Source organism: Cannabis sativa, chromosome 4 (genome assembly GCF_029168945.1).
Source record: "Cannabis sativa cultivar Pink pepper isolate KNU-18-1 chromosome 4, ASM2916894v1, whole genome shotgun sequence".
NCBI lineage: Eukaryota > Viridiplantae > Streptophyta > Magnoliopsida > Rosales > Cannabaceae > Cannabis > Cannabis sativa.
This window is the reverse complement of record NC_083604.1, coordinates 12,187,236-12,200,273: the sequence shown is the minus strand read 5'-3', so window position 1 is coordinate 12,200,273 and position 13,038 is coordinate 12,187,236. Positions and strand designations below refer to the sequence as shown.

General features: G+C 30.6%; 1 protein-coding gene and 1 long non-coding RNA gene across 3 annotated transcripts; both read right to left on the bottom strand.

Annotated features, from left to right (window-relative positions):
* Window positions 1–2,047: 2,047 nt before the first annotated feature.
* LOC133036452 (uncharacterized) lies at window positions 2,048–3,698 on the bottom strand. Of its 2 annotated transcripts, none has more exons than XR_009687091.1 (3): window positions 3,589–3,698; window positions 3,296–3,469; window positions 2,048–2,420 (listed from the first exon to the last, which is right to left on the bottom strand). It is a non-coding gene; the product is annotated as an uncharacterized LOC133036452 (long non-coding RNA). The 2 variants fall into 2 exon arrangements; XR_009687092.1 differs by having other exon boundaries at window positions 3,352–3,469.
* A 2,369-nt stretch (window positions 3,699–6,067) lies between these two features.
* Window positions 6,068–10,754, bottom strand: LOC115714515 (uncharacterized). The gene is made up of 13 exons (XM_030643242.2): window positions 10,441–10,754; window positions 9,887–9,951; window positions 9,485–9,562; window positions 9,282–9,357; window positions 8,872–8,936; window positions 8,467–8,571; window positions 8,256–8,345; window positions 8,067–8,141; window positions 7,930–7,962; window positions 7,737–7,814; window positions 7,103–7,162; window positions 6,798–6,866; window positions 6,068–6,645 (listed from the first exon to the last, which is right to left on the bottom strand). The coding sequence occupies exons 1-13, from the start codon at window positions 10,481–10,483 to the stop codon at window positions 6,439–6,441; spliced, it is 1,044 nt and encodes a 347-aa protein (XP_030499102.2). The 5' UTR covers window positions 10,484–10,754; the 3' UTR covers window positions 6,068–6,438.
* Window positions 10,755–13,038: the final 2,284 nt, after the last annotated feature.

Genomic DNA, 13,038 nt, shown 5'->3' with positions numbered 1-13,038 from the left:
GTTAATTACATTTGAATTTAAATTACATAACCATATTCCTCAAAATTATGGGCTTTAATTACGTCCCATTTAAATACGTATAATTAATATTAGAAAATCACATAACTGTGATTTGAACTATCTTTAAGGCAGTCAATGCTGGCATAAATAGGAACACGTTGCCAAAGGTATCTCGCTAGAGGCGTCTCGCCTAGTACATAGATGAGTGGCTTAGTTTATATGTATTCCAGCAATGGCACGAGCATCAGTGTACTGAGCAAACTTAAGAATTGCTCTTTAAACATAGGCCTTGCAGACTGGACAATCATGTTCTCCAAGCTATTTCACTTAGTCATTATAACGTGAATTATACGCTAAGTGTTTCAACAGCCAATTCGCCTTGTCAATACTTTCTTAGCGAGATAGATGTCTGTAACTCCTTCGTGTCGCGAGGTGGATGTCTCACTATACTTGGTCCGTAATTACCTCGAGATTGTGCTTTCCAAGACAAAATGGTTTCTTGCCAATACATAAATTGATAGTTTGTATATCCTTGTCTCGCTTAAGACTATACAGCCAGCGAGTTATGAACATACTCCATTTATTCTATATTTAATGAGTTATTCTATTTTGCATTTAATGACATAATTATCATTAAATCTATTGGTTCATATTCCACGAGATTGACGCGTGTCACTTCCTAAAGTACAGCCCCGAATTTCAGGTATAACAATATTTATTTTAAATAATATTTAATTAGTTTTTACTTTATTATATACAATGGTGATATATAATTTTGTTATCATGGTATATATATTTTTTAATTGTGGTATATAATTTGATTAGTATAATATACACATATATATTAGTAATATAGATATTTTTTTATTATTATTAGTATATATGTTTTGATGAATGATATATGTATTTTTTGTTATACGGTATATCATTTTTTAAAATAATATTTAAGTTCTATTTTCTATTATACTTTTGTTGACATGATATATAGTTTTATTAGCATTTTATATATTTTTATTTGTTGTTATTATATATATTTTGATTGTGAAGTATATGTTTTTTGTTGTATGGTATATAAATTTTATTGTATAATATATCATATTATTTTAGATCATTTAATTTTTTAATTTATTATATATAAAGGTGATATATAATTTGGTAATTATAGTATAATTATTTTATCGTTGTATATAATTTTATTAATATGGTATATACAATTTTTTTTTAATAATATTATATTTTTTTTTTATTGTAGGTATATGTGTTTTGTTGTATGGTATATGGTTTTTGTTGTCTATAGTATATCATTTATTTAAGATGATATTTAGTTTTTATTTTATTATATATAATTTTGTTAGCATCATATATATATATTTTTTGAGTATTAATTTAGTATTGTTATATTTTTTTGTGGTATATAATTTTATCACTACAATATATTAATATTTAGTGATACGATATATTAAATATTATTGTATATATTTTATTAAAAAAAAAATATTGTTGTATATATTAAATCATCTAATATACTTATTCATTTTTATTACAATATAATAATATGCAATACTAAAAAAATTACATAACTTAATTTAATTATTATATGTATATATATATTTTTTAAAAAATAATATGAAGTAAATGAATTTTTATAATTCTTATTACTTAATTTATTATATTTGGCCATTTTTTTTATTTTTATTTTTATTAAAAAAAATATTTACTAACTTAGGTGGCGTTTGATAACACTTTTGTTTTTTAATTTTAAAAACAGAAAAATGAAAGTAGATTTTTTGTTTTTAAAATTTTGTTTTTAAAAAACAAAAATGTGTTCTATAACTACTTTTGTTTTTAAATTTTAAAAACAGAAAACAAAAGTGTGTTCTATAACCACTTTTGTTTTATAATTTAAAAATAGAAAATAAAAGTGTGTTCTGTAACCATTTTTATTTTTCAATTTTTGAAAACAAAAAACATAAATTTTGATTTTTTTTTCTTTTTTTAAATAAAAAACTATGAATATTATTTATTTTTATTTTTAAACAAATATATAAAAATTATAAAAAAATCAAATAAAAAATACTCATTAACATCTTAAAAAAATTCAAGTAATTTAAAATCACGAAACTCATTATCTATAACACAAAACTGACAAAGTCATAATTAAAATATGAACTAATAATTGTCCAATCTTGACGAAAAATATTAAAAAAGTTCTAATTGTTAATAAGCTTAACTCATTATCTTCATCGTCGATTTGCTCTCCATATATGATCAACAATTTCATCACGAACATTAGTCATTTCACGAATTTGATCTCTTGAAATGCTAAACTCAACATTATCATTCAAAGTTTCATAGTTGCTTTTTATAGTAGTATCTTGTGCTTTAGCAATTTCTTCGTCTCCATCAAAATATGTCTTTTTCTGCATTCAAAATTTGTTCATATTTTAATAATATGAAAAAAACCTCAAAGTTGATACATAAAACTCTATTGCCATATCATCATAATACAACTTGTCTATTACTATAAATAAGAAAAGATTTCAGCACATATCATCATAATGCCACTTGTCTATCACTAAAAAGAAGAAAAGATTTCAGCACATTCATCATAATACCACTTGTCTATTATTAAAAGAAGAGAAGATTTCAATAAATATCATCATAATATCACTTGTCTATTACTAAAAAGAAGGTCACGTTGATAGAACAAGAATCACATTTGGAGATATATATGCATAGAGAGAAAAGATCAGAGAAAGTAACCCTTTTCAATATGTCAAAATGACATTTTGTTCACAGGACCTAAATAACAAACTTGTCACCAAAAGCACATGTGAGAGGAGACCAAATAGATAAACAAGAAGTTAATTTAAATTTGCAATTCCAAAAATCTCAATCGCGTGAATTTTAAACTAACCAATATTTTTAACAGAGCAGTGATTCAGTTTCACTTTTCAAGTATGAGTGAACAAGTTCAACTTGATTAATGAATCCATTATTACCCAATGCTCCAATCACAACACCATCCAAGAAAACAAGAATGAAATATTATTTTGTGATTATGAAAATGGGGTTTGCACTTCCTAAGATTAGAAAACAAATTAACCAAAAATACAAACCAGAAATTGAAGAAAGAAAAGGTTTATGGAACAGACATGGGTTGCAAATGTATTACTCCCAAATAAATTTATGGAAGTTTTTAATAATTTCAATCACCCAAATAGATCAGACCTAAAATAGTATATACATGAATAAATTCATGGTTCATAGAGAATATGAATAAACACTGTCGTACTTGGGAATTAACCAGATAAACACCCAAATAAGATCAGTAGTGAAGTTTCTATTAACTTATGGTTCCTGGGAACTAATATTATTGCTGAACTCAACGAAAAAGATGAACTCGGCTGCCGATAATGAAGGTCAGTGACGATCTAGCATGGTGGACCTCAAAAACAACACTTCGAATCTGAGAATGAATGAATAACAAAATAAATTTGAGATATATATATATATATATATATATATATATAGAGAGAGAGAGAGAGAACATAGAGATAGATAGAGATAGAGGGAGTTTTGCTTTACCTGCTAAGCCATGGATGATCATCGCACAGTGAGGAGAGGAGGAAGACAAGCCAGAGAGAAAAAAGAAAGTGTTTTTTTTTTTTTTTTTTTTTTTTTTTTTTTAAAATGAAATATCGAAACTTCAGGTGGAAATGATTGCGTTCGAATACGGTTATGGGAGATTAACATCAAAGCACGGCATTATACTCAAAAATGCTACGACTAGAGAGAAAAGAAAGTGTTTTTAAAAATTTTAAAATCAACAAAAATCTATTTTTAAAATTCTAATAAATTTTGATTATGAATTAAAAAAATAAAAAACAAAATTACTTACCGAACACAATTTTAGAAGGGAAAAAAACAGAAAAATACAAAAAAGGAAAAAAAATTACAAAAATACTTTGGGCCGGCCCATTAAATATTTATTCAGTCCACATACAAATATTTACAAAAATACGCGTATCTTGTTAGTGGCCTTGGTATGCAACGGAGCGAACCATGAAGATGAAAATACCTCGATCGTTTCAAAACCGCAAAACAACCAAAATGAAACCAAAACGAGGAAAATACAACTATTAATTCTGGCGAATCAACTGGAAAAGAAGACTTGCAATGATCTAAACAGAAAATGACGAAAAAAAAATCAGAAAAACTGTGAAGAAACTGAAATTACACATTTGTTTTCTGTTTTATTCGATAAAATAACTCCCCCTAATATCGAAATCTATATTCATGAAATGTATCAAACAGATCTGGAGCTCCCACCAAATCAAAAACAATGTATGATGTGATTTTTTTTTAAAAAACCTCATGAATAATACATCTACGTTATATACAGTTGCATTTTGATTGATTACTGCTTTCCAATATAAATATATTTTTTTAGAAACATAATAAGAAGAGTAAATTCGAATTAAGGTACAACCAGTTACGTATAAGTCTGTTTATTTTTTATTTTGGTTGCCTTATAGTTGCATTATCGTTTTATGATAGTTTCTATATTATGCAGGAATTTAATTTGACGGGGACTAAGAAATAGTAGTTATACATAGTAAGTTTTCTGCAAATAGTTGCATATTAGTTTTATAATGATATAACATATGCAAGTAGCAAAACTATAATAAAACTACAAAACAACTGTATACAAACTAAAATACAGGAAAAACTCTTTGAACATCAACATCCATGATAAATCTCATTGTTACCCATTGATAATATAAAAATGGACAGGAAACAACTAGATAAAAAACATATTAAAAGAAATACATACAGAAGGTGTTTACACTATTAAAAAACTATGAAAAAACTATTACAAAATGAGAAATCAATAAACACAAAACCCACAAAAGTTGAATATGAAACGGTAAACAAACCTCAGTTCGAAGACCACCACCAATATTATCGTTTTTTTTCAACAACATCTTGAGCCATTTTTTCTTGGGCACCCACCTTCGATTTCTTCTTAGGAGGAGCTCGACCACGCTTAGATAATGGAAGAGCAAAATCAGAGTCATCCCCCTCCATAACAGGTCGTTTACCTTGTTCTTATTAGCTAAGGATTTTAAACCCATTTTAGAGCTTTTCTTTTGAACGGGGGAAGGAGATGATGAAGAACAGGTAATAGCCATATATATACGGATTGAGAAAGAAATAGAAAGAGGGAAAACGATTATGGGATTCGGTTACTGGGATTTAAAAAAAATTGAAGAACACAAAGAGGAGGGAAAATGGTGGGATCGTGGAGAGGGAATGTTCAGCAATGGAGGTTATTAAATTTTTTTTAAAAAAAAAAAACTGAAAAGAAATGGAAAATAATAGAAAAAAAAAAGAAAGGGAAATGATGGATGGTTGATTGATAGTGGTCACACACATGTTTGATGCATGGTAAGAGTGTAATGGAGGTTACTAAATATTTAAAAAAATAAAACTGAAAAGAAATGGAAAATAAAAGGAAAAAGAAGAAAAAAAAAAGAAAGGGAAATGATGGATGGTTGATTGATTTATAGTGGTCACACACATGTTTGATGCATGAGAAGAGTGTGCATGTGGTAAAATAGTAATAAAATAAAGATGAAGGATATAAATATTTAGTTTATCATGTAGTGGTATTTAAGTAATAAAGTTATCATTTTATATTTTTGATATAAAAATTTCATTTTAGAATGTATTTTCATTTTTTTAATTAAAAAAACAGAAATCTACTTTAAAAATATTACCGTTAATTTTTAAAGTTAGAGTCATTTTAGTTGTGCCAATTGCCAAACTGGCCAAATTATCAAGTGTCGACAAGTTGGCTCTATATTTGAATATCCTTCTTATAATTATTATTATTTGTTAACACTGTCAAAAATTTGTACAAAATTTAAATTACATGTTATATAATAAGTTTATATTTTGTGCAATCTTTGACTCAGTATGATGGTCTGTAAGTGGCATATTAAAACTTCAACACATAACGTGCATTAGTAGTTGCACCTAGTATAATATATACACACATATATCAAAATGTGAAGCTAAAAATTTATTTTACAACAAAGCAATTAATATAAAATCATAAATGTGTCCCCTTTTGTATTCCTTTACCATTTTTCCCATCCCCCTTCATTAGCCAAAATTCATACAGAGACTGCGAAAAAAAATAATATAATTACACTTTTAAAGGGAAAAAAACAAATCCTAAATGCGAAATTATAAATACTGGCTGCTCTACAAAATTCAGTACCCTGTCCTGTCCATTAATTTGGCTTTGGGCACTTCCTATATTTGGAGGTCGGAGGGTCTCATAATGACCGTCCTAATGAGACTAAAAATGTTTGTTTCATCTTAATTTTATTCTGTATTACTACATGCAAAATGTCATCCTCCAAGTATTCAAATTGCTGATGAACGCGTTTGTTGTAGCAAGCCACTTGTTGCACTACGGGTCCTTGTTAAAAATGAGGCACTTATGGCTGGCATTCTCAGCCTAAACCGCCCACCACTAGAAGCTCCGGCATTCATGTCTTCTACAGCACCAATCCCATTGATAACCCCACGGTCGTTTGATGACTCGACAGCTTCTGAAATTCCACCAACATCCTAAAAGACAGAGGGAATCGAAAGTTAATTTCAGATCAAAAAATATTTGCAATGCAGGAATTATCTTATTATAACCTCAGGTGTTCAATAAGATAATATCTAATGTAAGCAATCCTCCCAAAAATCCTGAGCTCATGATAAGTTCAACAAACCTGGTCTGAACCACTGGAACCAGGAGAAGACATTGGATCGGACATCAAAAGAGGCGGCAAAGACTCAGTCTGACAAGCAAAAGCACATGACATACATTCATGAATTCAGTGAAGCACTTCTCAGGTATAACAAGTTGCCATATATAACTAGCTAAACATACATCTATTCTGAATGGTCTGAATACCAAGCAAATAAATGTGCTTAATACAGTTAACCTGACAGTTTGTGGCTATTCAGCCAATAATTGAAGATTAATTAAGAGCACTGTGAAAATAATGTTTGAGAGCCTGGGAACTGAAATTACCCTTGTCGGAGATATTGGCGGTGCCTCAAGTGCTGGCCTTGCGGAGCTGGATGATATTGTCTGTGTATTACAAGGAAGAATTTTAGCTTGAAAAGTGTGCGGAAATAAACCATACAAAAAGTACAATCCAAGGACAAAGCAATCCACCCATTAGTTTAAAAAATACCATTGTTCAACTCTTAAAGAATTGGTCAATAATAATAACCCAAGAATATGAGAGTACTGCACATAAATCATAAATCAGGAATCACCCAGAACTGAATTATGAAAGCTAAAGTAATTAGAAAAGTTCAGTTTATACATGGCAGAGTGATATAAACAAGTTGAAAAGCATATAACATTGTTCAACTCTTAAAGAATTGGGTAATAATAATTACCCAAGAATGATAGTACTGCACATAAATCAGGAATCGCCTACCTAGAACTGAATTATGAAAGCTAAAGTATTTAGAAAAGTTCAGCTTATACAGGAGAGAATGATATAAACAAGTTGAAAAGCATATTTAAATGCTTCAGCATTATTAATGTACGAACGTTTATGAAACCAGAAGTTGCCAATAAATAAAATCCTATAGCATCAATAAAGAATAGCAACACATCAAGCACATTCACGTGAATAAAGTAAAAATCCCACCTTAACTTCAGTGGTTCTGGCATGTTCAATACTCTGGGCAACATCACACAACCTTCTAACTCCTTCATTAGTAAGATTCTATGTAAATGAACAAAAACCCATGGTTACAACACCATAATGAAATAATTTAGATTGTAATGTCTTTTTTCCTTTTAAAATTAGAATTGTAAATCAAGATCATCATTGAACATACCTGCTTCCATTCTATGCTATTGATTTTAGTTTCCTATGACGCAAGGGGGAAAAAGTATCAGTATTGAAATCCACATTCATAAATCCAGTCACCGGAGTGAAAAAATTAAATAGAACATCCAAAAGAAAATAGATTACCATAGCTCGGACTGCATTATGAACAGATTTAACATCCTCACCAATTGTATTCGTTCTTCCCCGTAGTCCAGAAACCTAAAAGCATAAATAAATGTCCATGAAAAAACCCCGTAAAGAAAATGGGCCAGGGGATAGGGTTGTTGAAAGGATGGGAGTCTAAATTGCTGCTCATATCTTCACCATGCTCACCTCCTCTTTTGTCCTACTAGAAGTTTCAAGACACTCCTCCAAACCACGATCTAGGCCATCTATTTGGGAAGATAACTTTCGTTTAGTAGCCTGAAAAAGAACAACAAAATAATCATACCGTTGAAACATAAAAGGCAAGACACAGCATTCGAGTGATGCTCATTTTTGTTTTCTTATTATTTTCAAAGAAATAACAAAAGGAATAACTTGCCGAAACTGACGAGTAAACATTCTCAAGCTTTTTCTCAACAGATGAGCAAGCATCGGATAAGCTACGCCGTGTTGCAACCATCAAACCAGATAATCCCCCTCCTCCCTGTAATAATACAAGAAATACACAAAATACTTTATCAATTAAATTCGAAGATATGTAGCATTAAATGGAGTGGGGAGAAAGCTAGTATACACATTGCCACTATTTAAAAGATAATTATTCAAAAAAAAAAAAGATTATTAAAGATTCAAATGGACATCTACTGGTATAAAGATCCTAAGGATACATAGCAAACAGTGTTAACTAGACAAGAACAATGGACAACCCACATATGCCCGCATATAAGTTTCCTGTAGAGCATTGTCAGCTGGCAGAAAGAGTTCTTAGAGATGACACTCTTACCTTCCACCAAATATAGCCACATCCTGCCACAGCTACAATAATAATTACACCATACTTTTTGCCACCTAAATCATACAAAGAGAAAAACAAAAAATTAGTAAATGCAAGAGAAGTTCGGAATTGATAGAAATCATTTCTGAGCAGAAGACTTGGTGTAACTAAAGGAAGAGGGAATAAAAAAAAATGACTGCTGGTAATCTTTATTTCTAAGGGAACAAATTAAAGAAACGATTACAGGCTAGATATGAAAATTTGAAAAAAAAAATTGCAAGAATTTAAATACATATATTCAGGTATAAGAAATAGAAACCGATGCAGCCAATTAAATCAAAATAAACTGTTGGAGCTAAATAGTTGTATCAGCCATTACAAAAATAAATAGCTTAAATAGAAAGACAAATCATCAGTACCATTTCGACTTGCATTTATAATTGTGACTGATCTGTTGGAAGCCAAGATTTGGAGCTCCTGCCTTAAGCTGTTGACCTGCAAAGCTTAAGTTTTAATGATAATAATAGGCAAGTAAACTATAAGGAAACAGCTCATCACAGGTGAAATCCCTATGAGCTAGCAGAAGACTAATAAACATTTTAAGCCCAGTCCAGTTAAAAACCTGAGCCAACAGCAAGTCATTGCGAGGCTTTTTTACTGGTGTGCTAGAATCATCCTGTTTAAGTTGCCTCCAAGCAATCTGTGGTAAGATCAAAGTACTATCACTTAGCAGGTTTCACATACTAGCATACACAAAATATTCCAATATGTTAAGATAATTAGCCAAGACTATGTGGTAGCTCATAGACCTGAGAGAAATAATTACAAAGAAACTTGTAGGACTCAAGAGCTCAGGGCTAATTCAATTGTGCTCAACAATTTAACCACTTATTTTATTATATCAAAACAAAAGATCAGAAAAATAAATTTTAAAGTAGAGATGTTCAAAGCACAATGAAAAACTTTAAACCGCATGAAATAGAAAACAATTTCAACAGTGCTAAGTTTATAGATATAAAAGTACCTTGAAAGCACCAGATATTAAATCCGATACCCCTCCCTCTTTTGCAAGAACTGACCCAACGATACCTGAAAGGGCCAGAAACCCGAATCATCTTAGTAACTGAAAAATAATACCTCAACTGAGTTTGGGTATGCACAATGCACAGAAACATATAGAAGTTCAACAATAAAATTTAGAAGTCACCATTTCATAAATTTTCTGAATGAAAGAGCTCGGGCAACCAAACGCAGCTCTAATTGATAACCCAATTCTAATTCCAAACAAAATTCAAACTAACCCAAAAACAAATTCCAATGCTAATCACAGCTCCACAATATAATCAGTACCAATGCATAACAATTCCATGACCAACTATTGATCAAAGAGAGATTGCAAGCAATAGGGTTTATCTAAAACCCTAAACTTCGATCAAAAACCTCCAAAATGTTAACCAATTGAACAAAAGACAAACCAGATCAAGGCGTATAATAATACTTTCGGACGAATTAATCAAAAAACACAAAAAGTCAAAAAACATGAACAATAGAATAAGGGGACTGACGGTTTGTACGAACCTGCACCAACCAGAATGGTGAGCTTCCCAAGGGAGAGAGCCATATAATAGAGAGATATGGTTAGCCAATATCGTGTCGCCGGTGAGTATTAGGCAGTGGCGTACGGCATCGGAAGCTGTTGAGAGAATCGGAATTGTTAGAGAAGAATGGGTGTGGGTCAGTCGTTACCGATGGGTTATTGTAAACAGCCCTATTCGAGAGAGAGAGAGAGAGAGAGAGGTTAGAGAGCTGTTTGCAGAACAAACTTCTTTGGTATTTACTAAATCACAACAGAGCCCTAGTGCTACTTACACCCCGGAGGAATATGCCCCATCCAATTACGTAAATACTTAGGGGTATTTACCTAAATATTGAAAAAAATAAACCTAATTTAGATCAATTACTAAAAATTTAATAAATATGGTATTTAAAATAAAAACTTAACATAGATGAAATTGAATTACCATAAAAAATATTAAAATTCTCTTCATATTTTTTTTTTTAAAACTACAGTGATCGTCGTAGTTAGGGGTGTTCACAAAGTATTCGATCCAATCCAATCCGCACAATTCAATCCAGTCCAATCCGCAAAATGCGGATATCCGCACTTGTGCAGATTGGATGTTGTTTGACCTCAAAACGTAACCGATCCAATCCAATCCGCACTTAATTATATATATTTTAAAAAAATTATAATATATAATATATACTAATTAAAAAAAGACACAAACTTCTAATTTCTTAATTTTTTTAGTAATATATTGAGTTGATGCATTTTATTTATTTTGTAATAAAAAACACAAGAAAAATAATTCTTATTAACATAGACACATACACATAAAGTTTAAATATATCTACTAGCTTATATATTTTAGTAATTAGATACATATATATTTTAGTGTAAATCTAAAAATAAGTATATATACATTGATATATATGTATATTGGTTTAATTTGTATATAAATAGAGATGGAAATAGATTATTATTGGAGATTAAGAAACAATAATCTTTTTTTAATTTTTTTTCTATGAAATATTAAATAATTTATTATTAAAAAAATAACCGATCCAAAATAACCGATCCAATCCGCACTATTGCGGATTGGATTGGATTGGATTTAAACTCTTATGCGGATCGGATTGGATCCAAAATATGAAATCCGCACTTAGTGCGGATTGGATGTTGTTTGACCAAAAAAGTGCGGATTGGATCGGATGAACACCCCTAGTCGGAGTTGTCACTGGTGCTAGAAAAGACGTCGAAGTTTGCTGCTGGCGCCAATAAAGTCATCGGAGTAGCTGTCGGTACCAGAAAAGTTGTCAGAGTTGCTACTGGTGCCAGAAAAGTCATCGGAATTTGCATTGTCACTGGAAAAATCACCAAGAAACTTTCTCGATGAAGAAACCAGTTTCTTGGTAATTTTTTCAGCGATAATACCAATTCCGACGACTTTTTTGGAGTTTGCTGTCGGTACCAGAAAAGTCGTCAAAGTAGCTGCCGGTATCGAAAAAGTCGTTGGAGTTTCTGTCGACGCCAAAAAATTCGTCAAAATTGGCATTGTCGTTGAAAAAATCACCATGAAACTAGTTACTTAAAAATCACCAAGAAATTAGTTTCTTCATCAAGAAACCAGTTTCTTAGTGATTTTTCCAGCAACTATGTCAATTCCGATGATTTTTTCGAAGTTTGCTGTCGGTGCCGAAAAATTCGCCGGAGTAGCTGTCAGTTCGAAAAAGTCATCAGAATTGGCATTGTCACCTGAAAAATCACCAAAAAAGTAGTTTCTTCATCAAGAAACCAATTTCTTCGTGATTTTTCCAGTAATTTTTCCGGCGATAATGCCAATTCCGACGACTTTTCCGACATCGACAACAACTTCGATGACTTTTCCGGCACCGGCAGCTACTCCAGTGATTTTTTCGGTGCCAACAGTAAACTCCGGTAACTTTTCCAACATCAATGACAAATAAAACTGCCTAAACAAATAAAAACATTAAATATGAGATTTGAATACCTAATTTACATATATATGACATATCAAATACCATAAAAATACCTAAAAACAAAAAATACCATATAAATTGATCAAACTTAGAAGTGCCATATTTAAGTAAACAACTTTTAAAATCCCATAATGAGTGTAATTTCCTCTTTTTCTTTCTTTCTTTATTTTTTTTTAAAAAAACTATTATGAATAGTATAAAATAGAGAGAGAAAAAAAGATTTTTTCTATAATAAGCTAATAAGGGCAGCATTTTACATTTATACCCTAGAAAGTAAAAATAAACATAAATAGAAAATAAAAGTTTTTATTTACAAAAATACCAGCCTAACCACAAAAAATAGAGGAAACTCCTCCTTTTTCGTGACCCAGTCGAAACACCCCAATCCACCAAATCTCCACTATTTTCTTTCAAAACCCGGGGAAATCAACTCAAATCATAATGTAGATCTCAAAGAAAAAGCAATCAAATCCCAAAAAATCTAAATACAGAAAGTGAATAGAAAAAACAGAGAGATTTTGACCTCCATTGTTATAAAAAACACAAAAATAACCTACAAACAAAAACTGAAATCGTACTGGGCAGAAAATTTGAAGAGAAGGAGATCGTATAAAC

Bases quoted from the DNA above. Each gene is read 5' to 3' on its own strand.
- LOC115714515 (XM_030643242.2), bottom strand. From the start codon at position 10,483: ATGGCTCTCTCCCTTGGGAAGCTCACCATTCTGGTTGGTGCAG. The intron at 8,937-9,281 runs GTACTGATGATT...TGTATGATTTAG, and splicing joins TATAAATGCAAGTCGAAATG to GTGGCAAAAAGTATGGTGTA. The intron at 6,867-7,102 runs GTAATTTCAGTT...TTTGCTTGTCAG, and splicing joins CGCCAATATCTCCGACAAGG to ACTGAGTCTTTGCCGCCTCT.